Raw genomic sequence first — 20,329 nt, 5'->3', positions numbered from 1 at the left:
CATTATAAGAGACATGCCAAACGGGGGTTGTATATTTTTGACAGCATTGGTGCAATTTCAATGTTGTTTTGAGTTGCTTTGTGTATCACCAAATTTGCTTGAGATGTTTTTACTGCAACACTGCATCCACATTGCTTGACATTTCAAAGAGCTGTCAGTCAAGGCGAGCTCATGAATATAAGCTCCCTGCCCACTTAGCCTCTTTTCAAACTTCCTGGTAGTTAGCCACGAGAAGAAAGAAAAAAGCTGAAATGTTTAGCATTTTTATCCAAAACAACTCTTATGGGTGATATTTTCATAACGCAAAATGCTGTTTTACATGGGAATCAGAATGACTGTTAGGGTCCTTTAAATCATAACTAGCGCGCTTGTAGAACATGGGATCTAACATTGGATCTATCTAGTGATCGAGTGGAAAGTAAATCTGTGACTAGTTGATCCTGTGGGCTGCAGACATCTCATCTATATGTATGGCCTAGTTATGAAGATTCTCAGGGCTCTGGGGGTAAGCCCACCTGCTGTCATTCAGCACAACACACTCCAGTGGCAACACTTCCTGCTAATACAGTAGCACCCTGCTGTGTTTGCCTTGGGTCCATTTTACCATATTTATCTCTGCAGACAGATAACACTATTTTAGAATCCCAGCGGACTCTAACAGCTACAGGAGGCTTGGGGGTGTGTGTGTGTGCGTCTCCCTTTTCGCCCTCATGGTATCTTTGGCATAAAATGTATGTCAACAGCGCAGATACAACAGTGCCACATCAAAGTGCAGTTTTGTTTCATGTTGCTGCCATCTGGCCTTGAACTCAAACTGACAATTTTGTTGCTTCATTTGTATCACAAATAATGTTCCATGTTTCAATCACAGTTATTATAACCCTGCCATCCATTGGCAGGGTCAGGCCATGGTAAAATTGGTCCCTTTGGAATGGCTGTTTCTAGTACGAACAGCTACTGGTAGCTTACATGTTATTAGAATTGCAGCATGAACTGAGCTGCCATGTAAATATGTTGTCATCTATAACAATTGCATGTCTATGACTTAGTTCAAGTACTACTGTACATAATTGTCCTGGGTTCTGCCCAGTGACTTATTGTGAAAAGAACTTGGCTAAATCTGTCTACTTTTATTACTCTAGGCCAGTCAGAATCCCCATGCTGGACATCCTGTTTAACTAGGGAAAATTGCAAACATTTGCAGAACCACAACAATACGTTTGCAATCAAACGTAGGAAATTGAGTATGAACATGAATGCATGCATGCACACAAGCAGCACACACATATGCATGCATGCATACTCAACACACACACACAAAAACACATTTCATGCTCTCATACAATTTCCACAGTCTCCAGACCATTATGATGAAAAACGTTCTATTATGAAAGTGTGTGTGTGTGTGTGTGTGTGTGTGTGTGTGTGTGTGTGTGTGTGTGTGTGTGTGTGTGTGTGTGTGTGTGTGTGTGTGTGTGTGTGTGTGTGTGTGTGTGTGTGGGGGGGGGGGTAAAAATAAAACCCAGAAAGGATAACAGTAGAGATACACAGTCAGGAGAGGAAATGAAATCACTATGGTTAGGGTATAATGTTCCGTCAATAACAGACAGACTATGTGAATTGATATAGGCCACATCGAATAACAGCTACTGCAGCTCTTCCTGCCCCCTTTCATGGAAAATGATGGTTTTCCTCTGAGTGCTGCAGACAAAATACACAGGAAGTTATCTTGAATTTACTTCAACGACAGACTGTTCTGTTCTGACATCTTGATGAATACCTAACGGAGATGAGAATTCATGTCATCTTTGACAAGTTAGTCATATAATACTACAGGTTATTCTCACAGAGGGACCACACTGGCATTCAGTAGCGTGCTGTTCAACAGGAACGATTCACCAATGTAATGCTTAATGACTGTCATATTATACCTTCATACTGTGTCAGAATAGCCCTGATATATCATAATATATAAGCATAACACATTTGATAAATCCCATTGCACAATATCCATTCCCTAGGCTTTTATACAGTCATGTTATAATGACCGGCTATTATCATGTCATCTTAGGTATAGATGGCAGGAAGCACTGAAGGACGGTGGCTTAGACAAGCGCGTGTAGGGAGGCTACGGACAACTGGCAGAGGAGGAAATATTTCCATCTCATAAATGCGGGCACATAAAGAGAACCACAACAATTGGTTAGAGGATAATTGGAATCTTGGTGGCCTTCCCTTTAAAACTCTTAAGCGTTCTCTCTCTCTCTCTCTCTCTCTCGCTCTCTCTCATTGCAGTTACCATGACAACCAAGGCCTTCCCTTGATTCTAACCTAAGGAGATTCTCCCCCCCTTTCTCTCTATGGTGACCGACACAATATGCAGATCTGGGAGATAGCGTAGGTACGGTACACACACGCACACACACATGCCCAAGAGTGGGAGGATCTTATCATATGAAAAGATCCCTGTGACGCATGTTCAGACCTTGAGGGGCAAGTGTGGTTGGGGACTAGGATGAGAGGGACAAAAAGACTGGCATTTCTACGTCATTCACAGGTGGGTTCACTAAAATACCTTCCTTTGGAATGTTACAGTTTTGTTCTCCTACTCTCACTGTGTCTACTATATACTGTCATTGAGCAGATTCTGAATGAACAATCAGCATTTGTAGCATTAAGTGGGAATTTTGGATAACTGCACATAGGTGTGGATCATTTCCAAATATCAATGTATTCAGATGTGATACATGAATCAATATTAATTTCACTGAGACCTGAAAAATAACAATCGTGAACAGCTGCCGTGCAATCCATGATCATGAAAACCTAGAGACCAGAAGTGGTGTTTAGTTGAATACTGACAAAAGAGAGACATAGTCGATTAGAAAAAAAGACCTAGTCCCTGTAATTTAAGTTGACAGCATGCTGGAAGTACTCTGGTTGAGCAATCAGAGAAGCCTGTTGGAAATGTAGGTTTGGATTGGTTTGTTTGGGAGCAGTGCCTTCTACTGACAGACTAAAATCCCTGCAAGCACACACTTTTTTCCCCTGTAGATTTTAGATAGATAGTAGATACTCTGTTCTGTTTTCTGGTGGTTTCCAGATACAATTATCATATTAGTTGCCACTAAAGCAACTGTAATCTATTTATACTTAAAATATGTTTATTATTTTTATGGAACAGTCAACCAGTCCATGTGTGTCTATCTGAGGGCCATGGGGGCCAGAGGCAGTGCTCAGTGGCAGATGGGTGACTAGATAGACTCCCTGAAGAATGCAAGTGCAAGACCACGCTGGCCCAGCACAGTGATAATCATCACAGATCTAGAGGGATGGAATGTAATTATAGGTGGGAGGAGCTATAAGAGGACAGTCTCATTGTAATGGCTGGAATGGAATGAATGTAATGGTATCAAACACATCAAGCATATGGAAACCACATACTGTATTTAACTCTGTTACATTAATTCCATTCCACCCATTACAATGAGCCTGTCCTCCTATAGCTCCTCCCACCAGCCTCCTCTGAATGCAATACACATATTATTATATGTGTATTATATGTGTTATTATTTGTTTATGGCTGAGTCTCAATCTACTCATTGGGCTCTTAAATCATGCCCCCCGGGTGCACGTATTTTGCCCTGAAAGAGTTAGTTATTTGAATCAGCTGTGTAGTGCTAGGGCAAAAAACAGTGTACCCAGGAGGGGCCCCAGGACCGAGTTTGGGAAACTGTCTTAAGTGACCTACATTCTTTCATCTGAAACACCTGGTCAGTTCCTCCTGGTCTGTAGGGAAGGAAAGGAGACAAGGACATGAATCTACCTCAGGTCCCTCAGCTTGACAGAATAAGCTGGGTGGATATAGGCTTACGGTGGATCACGAGTTCAGAAAGTCTAGGTGGGTTCTACTCTATTCTGTGGTCCCAAAAAGAGACGGAGGGTTTCGACTTATTCTGGACCTCCGCAACCTCAATGGGTACTTAAAGGTACTGAGGTTCCACATGCTGTCCCCAGCCCGCGTGTTGCAGGCCGTGTACAGGGACCAGTGGTTTGTGACGCTGGACCTGAGGGATGTGTATTTCCATGTTCCTGTTCACCCTGCTCATTGGCAGTACTTCTGATTTGCTTTCGAAGGGAGGGCTTACGAATTCCCGGTTCTTCCCTTCGGCTTCTCCTTGGCACCATGCACTTTCACAAAGTGCATGGACGCTGTCCTGGCACCTGGTTGTTGATCCTCAATTGCCTGGACGATTGGCTGATCTGTGCCCCAACCAGGACCCAGGTCCTGTCAGACAGAGACATGCTCCTGACCCACATCGGCGGGCTGGGTATTACTGTAAACAACAAGAAGAGTCGTCTGACGCCAACCCAGAGGGTGGCCTTCATTGGCATGGAACTGGACTCAGTCTTCATGAGAGTTGCCAGCCCACCAGAAGGTTTCAGGCGATCTTATCTTGCCTTGACCACTTTCGGGAGGGGCAGATGGTATCCTTCCTAACCTGCCAACGCCTGTTGGGCTTGCTGACGGCGGCCTGGTTGTTGATTCCCCTGGGCCTGCTCCATCTCCGGCCTCTTCAATGGTGGTTCAACTCCCACCGGCTGCACCCGAAGCGCCACCATTACCGCCCGCTGCGGGGGACCGCACAGTGCCTCGGGGCATTGTTGAGGGGACCCTGTCACTCCTTTCTCTCAGGTGGGGTGGAGATGCTGAGGATGTGTTGCTGGGATCTGGTCAGCACAAGATTTTGTGCAAACTCCAATTAGTATTTGGTAGCATTGCCTTTAAATTGTTTAACTTGGGTCAAATGTTTTGGGTAGCCTTCCACAAGCTTCCCACAATAAGTTGGGTGAATTTTGGCCCATTCCTCCTGACAGAGCTGATGTAACTGAGTCAGGTTTGTAGGCCTCCTTGCTCGCACACACTTTTTTAGTTCTGCCCACAAATTTTCTATAGGATTGAGATCAGAGCTTTGTGATGGCCACTCCAATACCTTGACTTTGTTGTCCTTAAGCCATTTTTCCACAACTTTGGAAGTATGCTTGGGGTCATAGTCCATTTGGAAGACCCATTTGCGACCAAGCTTTAACTTCCTTAATGATGAGTACGATTTTTGTCCCCATGTGCAGTTGCAAACCGTAGTCTGTTTTTTTTTATGGCAGTTTTGGAGCAGTGGCTTCTTCCTTGCTGAGCGGCCTTTCAGGTTATGTCGATATAGGACTTGTTTTACTGTGGATATAGATACTTTTGTACCTGTTTCCTCCAGCATCTTCACAAGGTCCTTGGCTGTTGTTCTGGGATTAATTTGAACTTTTTGCACCAAAGTACGTTCATCTCTAGGAGACAGAACGCGTCTCCTTCCTGAGCGGTATGACGGCTACGTGGTCCCATGGTGTTTATACTTGCGTACTATTGTTTGTACAGATGAACGTGGTACCTTCAGGCGTTTGGAAATTGCTCCCAAGGATGAACCAGACTTGTATTGGTCTACAATTTTTTGTCTTGTCTGATTTCTTTGGATTTTCCCACGATGTAAAGCAAAGAGTTTGAAGGTAGGCATTGAAATATATCCATAGGTACACCTCCAGTTGACTCAAATTATGTCAATTAGCCTATCAGAAGCTTCTAAAGCCATGACATAATTTAATAAACATTCCATCACAGGTATTTTATAAAGAATACCATATACACCTTCAAATATCCCTTGCAGAGGCCAGTCAAATAACTCTGTGGCCTTACGTCATCACCTTTAATGATGATTTACTTATGAGTGACATGCACAGGCAGTCCCTTTGTCTCCACCCTGGCACTCTAAAACTCAGAATTGGACAGTGAGGATGCAGTTATAATTTCTACACATTCCACAACTATGAGGGTGAAACCATGGTATGGGTTCTTTCAGCACCTAATATTCATATATGCCACCTCACACTAGTCACCTGCAACCGAGGAGCTAGAGGTCATGTTCATTATATGGAGTGCACTAAAACGAGTGCTTTGACTAAAAAGGAATCTCCTTACAGAGACTGAGGCCAGTGTAATGTTACTCAGCTGATATGTACAGGTATGTTTTTAATCCTGTTTTTAATCCTCGTCTAAACTAAGCTGTGGATCAAGAGCTTTAGATCCGTCACAGAACACTCGCCCGAGGGACATTAACTTTATCACTCACTTACTCACCTCTGAACCATCCAGATCATAGGAAAGTAAGGAATCCAGAAAACGATTTGTTCTGGAATGGGCCCGGGCTGTTGCCAAACCCCTACGTCAGGGATGCCGTAGTGCCGCTGGCACTACCTTTTTAAAATGTATTTAACCAACTTTAAAGACCAGGTGGGTTTTAATTTAGGCAAACCACTGAACTGGGCCCGGTTTCCCAAAAGCAGCTTAAGGCTAAGTTCATTGTTAGAACCATAGGATCCTATGGTTCTGAAATGAATATAGCCTCAAGATGCTTTTGTGAAACCGGGCCCTGATCAATTAAGTAGCTAAGTGTGGTGTAGTGCCGTACATTCTTTTATTTACTACATTTTAAAAAATGTATCCCGGAGTGCCGGAGGCCGGAGAGTTTCCTACCCCTGCCCTACTCCTAGACACCAACCTCACGCCAACTCAAGTAAACGTCTAATCTGAGTCGAAGGAATTTTGGGATTATCAGTAAATCAGTTCTGTGCTTCTTAGGGAAGTCAGAGGACTCACAGTAACAGCCTTAAATGGAGAAGACATGTCTGTGATCAGACACCCGCACTGAAATCTATGAAACTGCTGGGACTTCAGTAACAGAAAGAGGGTTGGTGGTAGTTAATAAAGTTTTATGCTTTAAATAGAAAGTGACAGACAGTCAGAGACAACGGAAAGTGGCAATAATTCCAATGTTGTCATAAATTGGTTGGTGGGCACTCACCTTGTAAATCCTCTGTGTTCTATGAGTTTCACTTCCTGAAGATCACGTATCAGGGTATTTCTTATGACAAAGACAATGGGGACACGATGCTATGCATTCTACACTACCTGAGATGGAGAATGGGATATTACACGGTTGTATAACAGGGGTTTATAATCATCGCTACCCAGCACTCTACGCTGCTTTGTCAACACGACAAATACAAGACTTACCACCGTAAGTGTAATAAAATATGTCACTTTTAATAAAAACTGAACAAATAAACAAAACAATGTTACAATGACTTGCATTAATAACACAAACACACATTATGCATCGCACACTTCATACATTATAAGCAGCCAGACAACAGCAATTATTTACATGACGTTGTTCCACCAGAGGCACACCGGGGGTCAGTTTTCATGCCACACTTATGTCAATAACACACAGGGGGGGGGGGGGGCACACAATGCCTTCCAGCAGATGCTCACCATACGAGGACACGTGACGGTAAGTTCTGTTAGATAGGAAATAAGAGAGGAGGACGGCTATTCAACGGTGGTGTCGATGACTTCTGAGCATCTGTTGAATGGCATTGGGCCCACTTTAATAAACACATGGCCATTGCCGTTAAATATAATGGCTATTGCCGTTCAATTCTTCATTGCAATGACATGTAAATCGTGATATGAAAACCCATGTCATATTCATTTAGTTATTGACTGTAGATAGTATACTCATCTATGGGTGTATTGCCTTTTACTAACAGAGAATAACTACTTGAGAGACAGCACAGTACATCAACTTTACTGTATGAATGTTAGGATTCAAATTGTAGGATTACATGCAGACACACAGATTAGGTCAAATGAAAAGCCATTCCCTTTTTTTTGTCTTAATTTCACCCACTCCAGAGTATTAGTGGTAACTACTAGTAGCATCACAGCTTGCTGGAATTGAGGTAGTTACTAGGTGACCTCATCACCACTCAATTCTGAATTTCTTCAGTAGTTAATTAACATTATTTGCTTACTGAAATGGTCAATTAACAAATGAGTAAATAAATCACAATGGATGTGTGGCACCCAAATATGGAGGTGTGGCACCCAAATATGGAGGTGTGGCACCCAAATATGGAGGTGTGGCACCCAAATATGGAGGTGTGGCATTCACAAGTTTACAGCATTATACCATGTACACTATAAGTCATCACTAGTAGAAGCAAAACGATTGAATTCTTAGAAGCATAACTAACACTCACAGTGATAACGAGTAAACATTTTGATTTATCGACATCAAGATTTTCAGTGAATCATAGTTTTGTTATGGCTTTTCATAGTATTCAGTACTTTGAATTGTAGAAGCATTTCACATTTAACAGAGACAAAATCATTCAAACACACAGGTTTTAAAATACAAACACATAATTTGGTCCATTTTGATAATAATACCTTACTATGATTGGCATATATGTTCAGGACAATAAATACAGTTTGAAAGTGAAAAGACAATGTTAATAATTGTTAAATGTATTTAAATCAAGTTGGAGAGCAAGATTAATTTCACCCATATTGCTGATAGTGCGACTTGAAGTGCAATTACTAAAAATAAAGTATGGGGACAATATTCACTCCATGAAATAGAATTGTCATTTTTCATACCAGTCAAAAATTATACCTTAAACAGAAAATCAATTTGGGCGCAGAGACTTAAAATGTTTGCACTTAAAGTCAAAAGAATAAACTAACCAGTCATGTGATTAGTCTGTCCTTCTCTATTATAATGTGATGGTGGGGGGGGGGTTGAATCATATGCCCTAAATTTAAAAAATAGTTCATAGCGCTATTTACATTGGATAGTTCATATAAGCTTAGAACTTAGGGAAGAATTGTCTGTGATGGAAGACTTAAGATAATATTTCCGTCTCGTAAAATTGCAAATTGACAGGTACAGTATATAGCCTAAACTATTTTGACCTAATACAAGGAATTTTAATCAAAAATCACTTTGGTAATCAAATGCCAAAGCAAAATCACAAATAATTATATAGTAACTAAATCAGCCAATCAACATGGCAATAGTATTTCTGTGAAATGAGACTGGCAAGATGCTAAGCATTGCTGGTGAACCGAGCTCATACACTATTATGGGTCATTTCTAAATACTGCAATATATCCTTTATCTTCCAAAGTATATCAACATCCTTGAAGTTGATAAACACATTATGACCAAAACAAAAGAATGAATCAGATGATGAACATTTGATGAAATGACAAACAGAATGCAAACTGACATCTGAACTACACCAACCAAGCAGTACAAGATGAACTATAACCCAATTTAGTATTTTTGTTATTTGACGGATGATTCTGAGAGGTGGATGCTCTCTACCTGCCATTTATGGATAATAACAGAAAGTAGGAAGTGGTGGACAGGAAGCTTCTGCTCTGTGGGTTGACTGAGCGCTCTGTAACAGATGGGTAGCTTGGAGCTCTTCTGGAGGCCGATGGCTAATGGCTGATAGTAGGCGGATGGATATGAGGAGTCTGTTGAAGTTAGTCGGAGAAGAGGCTGGCGAAGGACTGGCGCAGGCTGCGGATGGTCTCTGCCTTGGCCTCGTCGTCCGTGGCGTTCCCTTTCAGGGTCTCAGTGAAGGTGTTGGTGAGCGACTGGGATTTGCTGCAAGGCGCGAAAGTGAGAATGAGGCTGAGGCTTGAGGGGCATGCAACATGGAGATGGTGGATGTATGTGTGTGTATGTTTGCGTGCATTCGTGTGTGAAGAGGGGCGAGGGGATCATATTCGGGCCAACTTTGCTACTGCAGTTTGATCAACAGAGGCTGGCCAACAGCACACACAACAGGGAATAAACTAGTGCACTTTGCTCTCTAAGGCAAACTAGATTTGGACAAAGAAGCTTAATCTTAGAAGAGACGTGTTCATGTGTATTATAGCAAAGCCAACGACTGTCAGCTTGGACAGAAATACAGTCAAACTTTAGTTGTGTATCCGAGCCAGGAGGTAAACTGGGCAATGGTTGTGGAGAAATCTAGTTGTAAATTGCCCTACAGACAACCCCTTTGCCATGTACAGCCAATCCACATTGAGCTAGGGAGTTACGAGAGAATCAAAACTCACTTTTATCACATATTATCTGAAGGGGTGGCTGGAGCTGAGCATCCTGCAAATGCAGGCCATTTATTAACAGCCGTTAAACAGGAACAAATGTGGGCATGTCAGAGACTATAATAGAGTATTTCTGTAAACAGGAAGTGTCGAGCTACAGGAGCGGTAAAATCTCTATACAAAGTCTCTATCTAGCAGCCATTTGTGGCATCTGCACAGATCTGCTCCAAGTAGATATATTCCTAGTTTTACCCAGAAAGTAAATATTTTAATGAAAAGACGACAGTTTAAGGTTTTTTAAGAGATCTTGTACTTAGCACAGTAAAGTTCTTTACTATTCTAATTAAGCAATAAGCCCCGAGGAGGTGTGGCCAACATATGAAATTCTAAACTGGGTGGTTTGAGCCAAGAATGCTGATTGGCTGAAAGCCGTGGTACATCACATCGTATACCACGGGTATGACCAATTTTTTTCTTTTTTTTTACTGTTCTAATTACGTTGGTAACCAGTTTATAAAAGCAATAAGGCACCTTGGGGATTTGTGGTACATGGCCAATATACCATGATGGCAAAGGGCTGTATCCAGGCACTCAGAGTTGAGTCGTGCTTAAGAACAGTCCTCAGCCGTGTAATATTGGCCATATACCACCCCCCCCCCCCCCCCCTGCCTTATTGCTTAATTATATTCTTCTGTTAAGTTAATATTCGTATTACACACCCATGTTAACATCAGCTATGACCATGGAGATGAGATTTAAGGCACTTGATGCGTTGACTTACTTCAGTTGAGGAGGTTGTTTCTGGGAGCAGGGGCCGGTGGTAACGGGAGGTGGGATGGGTCCGGGCTGGAAGGCCTGGCTGGGAGAGGTGTTAGCTGAGCGGGCTCGCTGAGGAGAACCCTGGGCTGACTGGGAGGGAGAACTAGAGCCAGAGCGATGCCCACCTGCAGAGCAAACACGCACTCGTGTTTCGTCTTAGAGACTCAAGGCACTACTATGTGTATTTCTCAACACTTATCATAATGTTCAATATTCACCACAACAACAATCAAATGTTGTAGCAATCAAACTGGTGATAAGATGTCGATGGAGGTCTCTTTACCTTGGGCCCTTCTTGGCTGGGTCGTCTGTGGCTGTGAAATGAAAAGCATTGGAAATGGACAGTAATAGTGCATGATGCATGGTTGGTTTGATATACTCCCTACACAAGGGCTTATTTGAAGCAATTCTTCATTACTTCTGAGATCAAATCTAGATGATAAATTCAAATGCAAATCCATAATAGTGTTACACTCTGGAGAGGAGGTGAAAGAGATGTACCTTCACAGCGATGGGCTGTGGTGTGTTGATCCCGAGCAGCACGCTGCACATCTTATTGATCACTAGATCAGTGATCAGCTGCCTGTCCTCCTCCACGTGCTCACCAATCAGAGGCATGGAACTGTCCATCACCTAGATGACACAGGAGAGGTACACCAATCAGAGTGAAGAACAACTACACGGACAGTATTGGCAGGGATTCTCGACTGAGTCAATGCAAGTAAATGGGAAATTCACTGTAAATCCATTCAACGTGATTGACTTCATTCTTGCCACTAGAGAGCAGTATTGGAACATCTTATTTGAGCAGCTATGCCTGATGAAGATGATGGTGAGGGGGTGAAATTCACTGCAGTTTTGATGTTAGAGCACAGTGACTACTGATATGTGTATATGTGTATACTATAGTGTATACCACACTATACTATACTATAGTACTATAGGCATAAACATGAGAGATGTGACTTATTGATGTGACATATTATTACATCAAATACATCAAAATATTACGGTCATTATTTCCGTACATTTAGTACTTATTTCGTAACTTATGGGTGGACACTGGATGTCAGGACATTGCACGGCCACATAGATAATTGACTCAACACACACTTTCCCCACCGTAGCATTTCAACATCACAACACATGTGCTTTGTTTGAAACCATCTCCGCAAAGCATGTGGCTCTCCACCAATCCACCAGCCATGCTTTCCTCTGCATGAGAGGGTCGTGCCAATGCCACGCCAAATGAGAACCAAAACAAACAGAGGAAAGCCTGTTTCACAGGCTGAGGGAGGAAACAGAGGGAACACTGCCAGCAGAATGCATGTGTCATGTCCCCAGAGTGGGATCAGGCCACTGCACGTATTGTGGCCAGAGCAAACTGTAAACAGACAGAACTCCTTTTATCCATGTGCCCCATGTACACAGTGTACACAGGCGAGTGTCTGTATGTATGTGTGCGTGCGTGCGTGCGTGCGCGTGTGCGTGCGTGCGTGCGTGCGTGCGTGCGTGCGTGCGTGTGTGTGTGTGTGTGTGTGTGTGTGTGTGTGTGTGTGTGTGTGTGTGTGTGTGTGTGTGTGTGTGTGAGTGTGCGTGTGTGCAGCTGGGAGAGCTGGGAGATGGGTAGAAGGAAGAGAACTGGGCAGGTGATGTGCCTGGCAGTGTGGCCCCTTAGTCATAACTAGTGGTGTAAAGTACTATACTTAGTAAGTAAAATAGTAAGTAAAATACTTGAAAGTACTACTTAAGTCGTTTTTTGGGGAATCTGTACTTTATAATTTTTTAAATTTGTACTTTTACTTCACTACATTCCTAAAGAAAATGATGTACATTTTACTCCACACATTTTCCCTGACACCCAAAAGCACTTATGTCTAAGTGTTGGAGCGTACCCCTGGCTATCTGTAAACAAAAAAACAAGAAAATTATGAGGTATGGTTTGTTTAATATAAGGAATTTGAAATTATTTATACTTGTCCTTTTACTTTTGATACTTAAGTATATTTAGCAATAATATTTACTTTTGATAATTGAGTATATTTAAAACCAAATACTTCTGGACTTTTACTCAAGTAGTATTTCACTGGATGACTTTCCGTTTTACATGAGTCATTTTCTACTAAGGTATCTTTTAGTTTTAATCAAGTATGACAATTGGGTACTTTTTCCACCACTGGCCATAACCATAAGGGGCTGGGACTGACTGAGCCCTGGAGGACTGGCAGCTGCAGCCGGGACCCACTGCAAGCCAGGAGCCACTTCAAACGTGGTGCAGTGGCAGCCAGAGTACCGGTTACACCCTGGTGATTTATTGGGATATAGACTCATCTAGCAGATGACAAGGCTGCAGTTAGTTGCCCTTTAGTATTAGAACATAGAGGAGAGGTGTTGTTTTCCCCCTCTTTCATTGGGCTGCACAGTGTTCTCTGCTGCTGGTCTGTACACTGTATTCTGGGATGGAAAGATTAAGGGTTGGAAATGGTGCAGTCTGTACTCGGGATGGGCAGTACAGAAACTCCAAAAGAGGCTACTGTTGTTTGTTTACTTTAGCTAAATGATTTCTATGATGGTGTGTAATGTTTGTTTTTTTATGTGGAATGGCAAGTGCCCAGTGCATGCCCAAGTATGTGTGCCAAAAATGTGTTGTTGAACTATTCGTGCAAACGATTTCAGTTGAATACAGCTTGATGATAATAATACATATACACACTTATATAGCGCTTTTTTCAAGGACCCAAAGTCGCTTTACAATCATAGAAATGGAAAAAGAAAAACAACAGGAGACCAATCAAAACATCAGACGAAACAAGACATGAATAAAGAGAGGGGTGGGCTCAAAGAAGGGAAAGAGTGTAATGAATCAGTGTATGGGGCGGTTGGGATTTGGATATGAACCCTGTGTAGGGTAAGGGGTAGGGTAAGGGTTAGGTGCTGCTCAGTATGGTGACGAGAGGAGTGTCTTGGTAGTATATTTTGTTGCTTGTACGGGTGTGTGGAGGGGCAATCCTTAAGGGTAGGCCTTGTCAAAGAGGTGGGGCTTTAGGAGAGACTGAAAGATAGTAATGGACTCTGAGTCATGGATGGCTGGAGAGAGGGAGTTCCAGAGCCTAAGAGCAACCCTGGAGAAGGCCCTGTCACTGATGTACTGCCAGGACTTGGTGTGGGTGAGGAGAGTTTTGAACCTTATGGAGGGAGCTTGAGTTGATGCTGGAGGGTTGTGAGATGCAGTCGTCAAGACGGGAGGAGATGAATGCACGTATGAGAGTTTCAGCGGCAGGACGGGAGAAGGAAGATCTGACTTTGGCAATGTTGCGGAGGTGAAAGAATGATGTTTTGACAGTCTGTCTTATGTGGTGGTCAAATGAGAGGTTGGAGTCCAGGATGGCACCAAGGTTTCGAGCATGGAGGGAGGGAGAGACAGTGGTGTCGTCAATGGTGAGGGTGAGGTTGCCAACTTTGGTGAGGGTGGAGGAGGAGTTCTGTTTTATCACTGTTGAGCTTAAGGCAGTGTTATTGCAGAGAGGCAGGATTCAATGTGGGTCAGAGGTGGTTTGAGGAGGGATTTGGTGCTGAGGTAGATCTGGGTGTCATCGGCATAGCAGTGGAAGTCAAGGTTGAAGTGACAGAGGATCTGACCAAGGGGGAGGATGTCGATGAGGAAGAGTAAGGGACCCAGCACAGAGCCCTGGGGGACACCCTCTATAACTGCAGCTGAGTCTGAAGTGTGGCCATTGAGGGAGACGTAGTGGTTCCAGTTTGTGAGGTATGATTGTAGAGAGCAGAGCCCTCAACAAATACTAGCAACATCATATTTAGTGCTGTCAAATTTGAGTATAATGACGCCTGTTTCTTTGTGATTTTTTTCTGTCCTTAGATATGAAAAGCAATGAAAGCCTGTTTGCAGATAAAGGAAGAGGTCCCAATGAATTTCCCAAGAGATTAAGGTTATATCCTATATGCCATGAGTTATATGTGTAGACCTACCTACAGTGCCTTCGGAAAGTATTCAGACCCCTTTACTTTTTCCACATTTTGTTAAGTTACAGCCTTATTCTAAAATAGATTAAATACATTTTCCTCATAATCTACACACATTAACCCATAATGACTAAGTGAAAACAGGATTTTAGATTTTTTGAAAATGTATTAAAAATAAAACACAGATACCTTATTTACATAAGTATTAAGACACTTTGCTATGAGACTTGCAATTGAGCTCAGGTGCATCCTGTTTTCATTGATCATTCTTGAGATGTTTCTACAACTTGATTGGAGTCACCCTGTGGTATATTCAATTGATTGGATATGGTTTGGAAAGGCACACACCTGTCTATATAAGGTCCCACAGTTGACAGTGTATGTCAGAGCAAAAACCAAGCCATGAGGTCGAAGGAATTGTTCGTAGAGCCACGAGACAGGATTGTGTCGAGGCACAGATCTGGGGAAGCGTACCAAAACATTTCTGCAGCATTGAAGGTTCCCAAGAACACAGTGTCCTCCATCATTCTTAAATGGGAGAAGTTTGGAACCACCAAGACTCTTCCTAGAGCTGGCCACCCGGCCAAACTGAGCAATCGGGGGAGAAGGGCCTTGGTCAGGGAGGTGACGAAGAACCCAAACTGATGATCACTCTGACAGAGTTCCAGAGTTCCTCTGTGGAGATGGGAGAACATCTTTGCAACACTCCACCAATCAGGCCTTTATGGTATAGTGGCCAGGCGAAGGCTTGGAGTTTGCCAAAAGGCACCTAAAGGACTTTCAGACCATGAGAAACAAGATTCTCTGGTCTGATGAAACCAAGATTGAACAAAGTACTGAGTATAGGGTCTGAATATTTATGTGATATTTCCATTTTTATTTTTAATACATTTGCAAAAAACAAACAATTTTGTATTATTTTTGCTTTGTCATTATGGGGTATCGTGTGTAGATTGATGAGGGAAAAAAAACAATTTAATACATTTTAGAATAAAGCTGTAACAAAAAGGCACTGTATGTTAAAAAAAATGTACACAAAAAATACAGTTAAACATAACCCAGTGTATAAACCTGTTACAATCGGATCAGGCCAACCCTGCTCTAGTTCTACTGGGTGTTTCAGTCAAATTGTCTGGGTAGCCATTTGATTATGTGTTCGAGAGTCTTATGGCTTGGGGCTAGAAGCTGTTTAGAAGCCTCTTGGACCTAGACTTGGTGCCGCTTGCCGTGTGGTAGCAGAGAGAACAGTCTATGACTAGGGTGGCTGGAGTCTTTGACAATTTGTATGGCCTTCCTCTGACACTGCCTAGTATAGAGGTCCTGGATGGCAGGAAGCTTGGCCCCAGTGATGTACTAGGCTGTTTTCACTACCCTCTGTAGTGCCTTGCGGTCGGAGGCTGAGCAGTTGCCATACCAGGCAGTGATGCAGCCAGTCAGGATGTTCTCGATGGTGCAGCTGTAGAACCCTTTGAGGATCTGAGGACCCATGCTAAATCTTTTCAGTCTTCTGGGGGGGGAATAATTTTTGTCGTTCTCTCTTCACGACTGTCTTGGTGTCCTTGGACCATGTTAGTTTGTTGGCGATGTGGACACCAAGGAACTTGAAGCTGTCAACCTGCTGCACTGCAGCCCCGCCGATGACAATGGGTATGTTCAGCCCTCATTTTCCTGTAGTCCACAATCATCTTTGTCTTGATCACGTTGAGGGAGAGGTTGTTGTCCTGGCACCACACGGCCAGGTCACTGACCTCCTCCCTATAGGCTGTCTCATCGTTGTCGGTGATCAGGCCTACCACTGTTGTCATCAGCAAACATAATGATGGTTTTGGAGTCGTGCCTGGCCGTGCAGTCATGAGTGAACATGGAGTACAGGATGTGACTAAGCACGCACCCCTGAGGGGCCCCTGTGTTGAGGATCAGCGAGGCGGATGTGTTGTTACCTAACCTTACCACCTGGGGGTGGAAGTCCAGGACCTCCTAACCTTACCACCCGTCAGAAATTCCAGGATCCAGTTGCAGAGGGAGGTGTATAGTCCCAGTGTCCATTAGCTTAATGATGAGCTTTGAGGGCACTATGGTGTTGAATGCTGAGCTGTAGTCAATTAATAGCATTCTCACATAGGTGTTCCTTTTGTCCAGGTGGGAAAAGGTCAGTGTTGAGTGCAATAGAGATTGCATCATCTGTGGATCTTTTGGAACGGTATGCATATTGGAGTGTGTCTAGGGTTTCTGGGATAATGGTGTTGATGTGAGCCATGACCAGCCTTTCAGAGCACTTCATGGCTACAGACGTGAGTGCTACGGGTCGGTAGTCATTTAGGCAGATTACCTTAGTGTTCTTGGGCACAAGCACTATGGTGGTCTGCTTAAAACATGTTGTTATTACAGACTCGGACAGGGAGAGGTTGAAAATGTCAGTGAAGACACTTGCCAGTTGGTCAGCGCATGCTCGCAGTGACACGTACTGGCAATCTGTCTGGCCCTGCGGCCTTGCGAATTTTGACCTATTTAAAGTCTTACTCACATTGGCTTCGGAGAGCGTGATCACACAGTCTTCCAGAACAGCTGGTGCTCTCATGCATATTTCAGTGTTATTTGCCTCGAAGCGAGTAGTTTAGCTCGTCCTGTAGGCTCGTGTCATTGGGCAGCTCTCGGCTGTGCTTCCCTTTGTAGTCTGTAATGGTTTGCAAGCCCTGCCACATCCGATGAGCGTCAGAGCCGGTGTAGTACGATTCGGTCTTGGTCTTGTATGGACGCTTTGCCTGTTTGATGGTTCGTCTGAGGACATTGCGGAATTTCTTATAAGCTTCCGGGTTAGAGTCCTGCTCCTTGAAAGCGGCAGCTCTAGCCTTTAGCTCAGTGCAGATGTTGCTTGTAATCCATGGCTTCTGGTTGGGGTATGTACATACGGTAACTGTGGGGACGACGTCATCGATGCACTTATTGATGACGCCAGTGACTGATGTGGTGTCAATGCCATCGGAGGAATCCCGGGAACATATTCCAGTCTGTGCTAGCAAAACAGTTCTGTACCTTAGCATCTGCTTCATCATAGTCACTGGTACTTCCTGCTTTCATTTTTGCTTGTAAGCAGGGATCAGGAGGATAGAATTATGGTCAGATTTGACAAATGCAGGGCGAGCAAGAGCTTTGTACGCGTAAAGGTGGTGCAGAGTTTTTTCCCCTCTGGTTGCACATTTAACATGCTGAAAGAAATTTGGTAAAACGGATTTAAATTTCCCTGCATTAAAGTCCCCGGTCACTAGGAGCTACGCCTCTGGGATAGCGTTTCCTTGTTTTCTTATGGCGCAATACAACTCTTTCAATCCTGTCTTAGTGCCAGCCTCTGACTGTGGTGGTATGTTAACAGCTACAAAAAATACATATGAAAACTTACTAGGTAGATAGGGTGGTCTACAGCTTATCATGAGATACTCTACCTCATGCGAGCAATAGCTCAAGACTTCCTTAGAAATCGTGCACCAGCTCTTTTTCACAAAAATACATAGTCCGCCGTCCATGGTCTAACCAGACCCCGCTGTTCTATCCTGCCGGTGCAGCGTATTACCAGCCAGCTTTATGTTGATAGTGTCGTCGTTCAGCAATGACTCCGTGGAGCATAAGATATTACAGTTTTGAATGTCTTGTTGGTAGTTTAATCTTTCACGTAGGTCATCTATTTTATTGTCCAAAGATTGCACGTTTGCTATCAGAATGGAAGGAAGTGGGGGTTTATTAGATCGCCTACGAATTCTTAGAAGGCAGCCCGCCCTCCGGACCCTTTTTCTCCACCTCCTCTTCATGCAAATCACGGGGATCTGGGTCTGTTCCCGAGAAAGCAGTATGTCGTTTGCGTCGGCCTTGTCAGACTCGTTAATTCTGCCAGTCAGTGGTGAGTAATCGCAGTCCTGATGTCCAGAAGTTATTTTAGGTCACAAGAGACGGTAGCGGCAACATTATGTACAAAATAAGTAAAAAAGTAAGTTATAAACAACGCAAATAAAAAAACAAAAAACACAATCGGTTGGAGGGACGTAAAACGCCTGCCTTCTTTTCCGGCGCCATCTTACTCTTTACATACAAGTTAGCTTATTTGTACATTTTGAATTGTGTTGATTCTTTACATTTTAGTCATTTAGCAGACGCTCTTATACAGAGTGAATTACAAGAGCAATTAGGGTTGTGCAAGTGCCTTGCTCAATTGCATCGACAGATTTTTTTTACCTAGTTGGCTCAGGAATTCGAACAAGCAACCTTTTGGTTACTGCCACAACGATCTTAACCGCTAGCCTACCTGCCACAGTGTGGTATTTTAACCTGTTGAACCTATGGGGGCGCTGTGTCATTATTGGATAAAAAGACGTGCCCGTTTTAAGCGCAATATTTTGTCACGAAAAGATGCTCCACTATGCATGGAATTGACAGCCTTGGAAAGACACAACTCTGACGTCTCCAAAACTGCAAAGATATTATCTGTGAGTGCCCCAGAACTAATGCAACAGGCGAAACCAAGATGAAGTTTCATACAGGAAATGCCCCAGATTCTGAAGGCGCTGTGTTCCAATGTCTCCTTATATGGCTTTGAATGCGCCAGGAATGAGCCCGCGCTTTCTGTCTATTCCCCGAGGTGTCTGCAGCATTGTGACGTGTTTGTAGGCATATCATTGGAAGATTGACAATAAGAGACTACATTTACCTGGTGTCCCGCCCAGTGTCCTGTGTGCGTAATCTGTTGGTCCATGCGCGTTCCATTTCTTCAGAACAGAAAGTAAAATGCCAGGATGGATTTTATCGTCGATAGATATGTGAAAAACACCTTGAGGATTGATTCTAAACATCGGTTTTCCATGTTTCTGTCGATATTATGGAGTTAATTTGGAAAAAAGTTTGCGTTTTAATGACTTATTATTTAATTTTTTTCCTTACCCAAACGCGATGAACAAAACGGAGCGATTAGTCGACACAAATAATATTTTTTGTAAAAACAGAACATTTGCTATCTAACAGAGTCTCCTCATTGAAAACATCTGAAGTTCTTCAAAGGTAAATGATTTTATTTGAATGCTTTTATGGTTTTTGTGGAAAATGTTGCATGCTGAATGCTAATGCTAAATGGTACATTAGCCATCAATACTGTTACACAAATGCTTGTTTTGCAATGGTTGAGAAGCAAATTTTGAAAATCTGAGATGACAGTGTTGTTAACAAAAGGCTAAGCTTGAGAGCAAATAGATTAATTTCATTTCATTTGCGATTTTCATGAATAGTTAACGTTGTGTTATGCTAATGAGCTTGCTGATAGATTTACACAATCCTGGATACAGGATTTTTTTCGTAGCTAAACGTGACGCAGAAAACGGAGCGATTTGTCCTAAACAAATAATCTTTCAGGAAAAACTGAACATTTGCTATCTGAGAGTCTCCTCATTGAAAACATCTGAAGTTCTTCAAAGGTAAATGATTTTATTTGAATGCTTTTCTGTTTTTTTGTGTAAATGTTTCCTGCTGAATGCTAAC

At 43.0% G+C, this 20,329-nt stretch overlaps 1 protein-coding gene across 1 annotated transcript in view; it reads right to left on the bottom strand.

Annotated features, from left to right (window-relative positions):
• Positions 1 to 7,122: 7,122 nt before the first annotated feature.
• Positions 7,123 to 20,329, bottom strand: part of LOC115106914 (synapsin-3-like) — a 132,196-nt gene continuing 118,989 nt past the window's right edge. Inside the window, exons 14-17 of the mRNA XM_065008400.1 lie at positions 11,333 to 11,464; positions 11,115 to 11,145; positions 10,794 to 10,956; positions 7,123 to 9,566 (exon numbers count right to left, since the gene is read on the bottom strand). Coding sequence (XP_064864472.1) covers positions 9,443 to 9,566; positions 10,794 to 10,956; positions 11,115 to 11,145; positions 11,333 to 11,464 — 450 coding nt within the window. The 3' untranslated portion in view covers positions 7,123 to 9,442. The remainder of the gene's footprint in view (positions 9,567 to 10,793; positions 10,957 to 11,114; positions 11,146 to 11,332; positions 11,465 to 20,329) is intronic.

The sequence above is a fragment of the Oncorhynchus nerka genome, linkage group LG23 (genome assembly GCF_034236695.1).
Source record: "Oncorhynchus nerka isolate Pitt River linkage group LG23, Oner_Uvic_2.0, whole genome shotgun sequence".
In the NCBI taxonomy this organism is placed as follows: domain Eukaryota; kingdom Metazoa; phylum Chordata; class Actinopteri; order Salmoniformes; family Salmonidae; genus Oncorhynchus; species Oncorhynchus nerka.
Note: the sequence above shows the minus strand (reverse complement) of the source record. Positions and strands in the feature narration are given on the sequence as shown.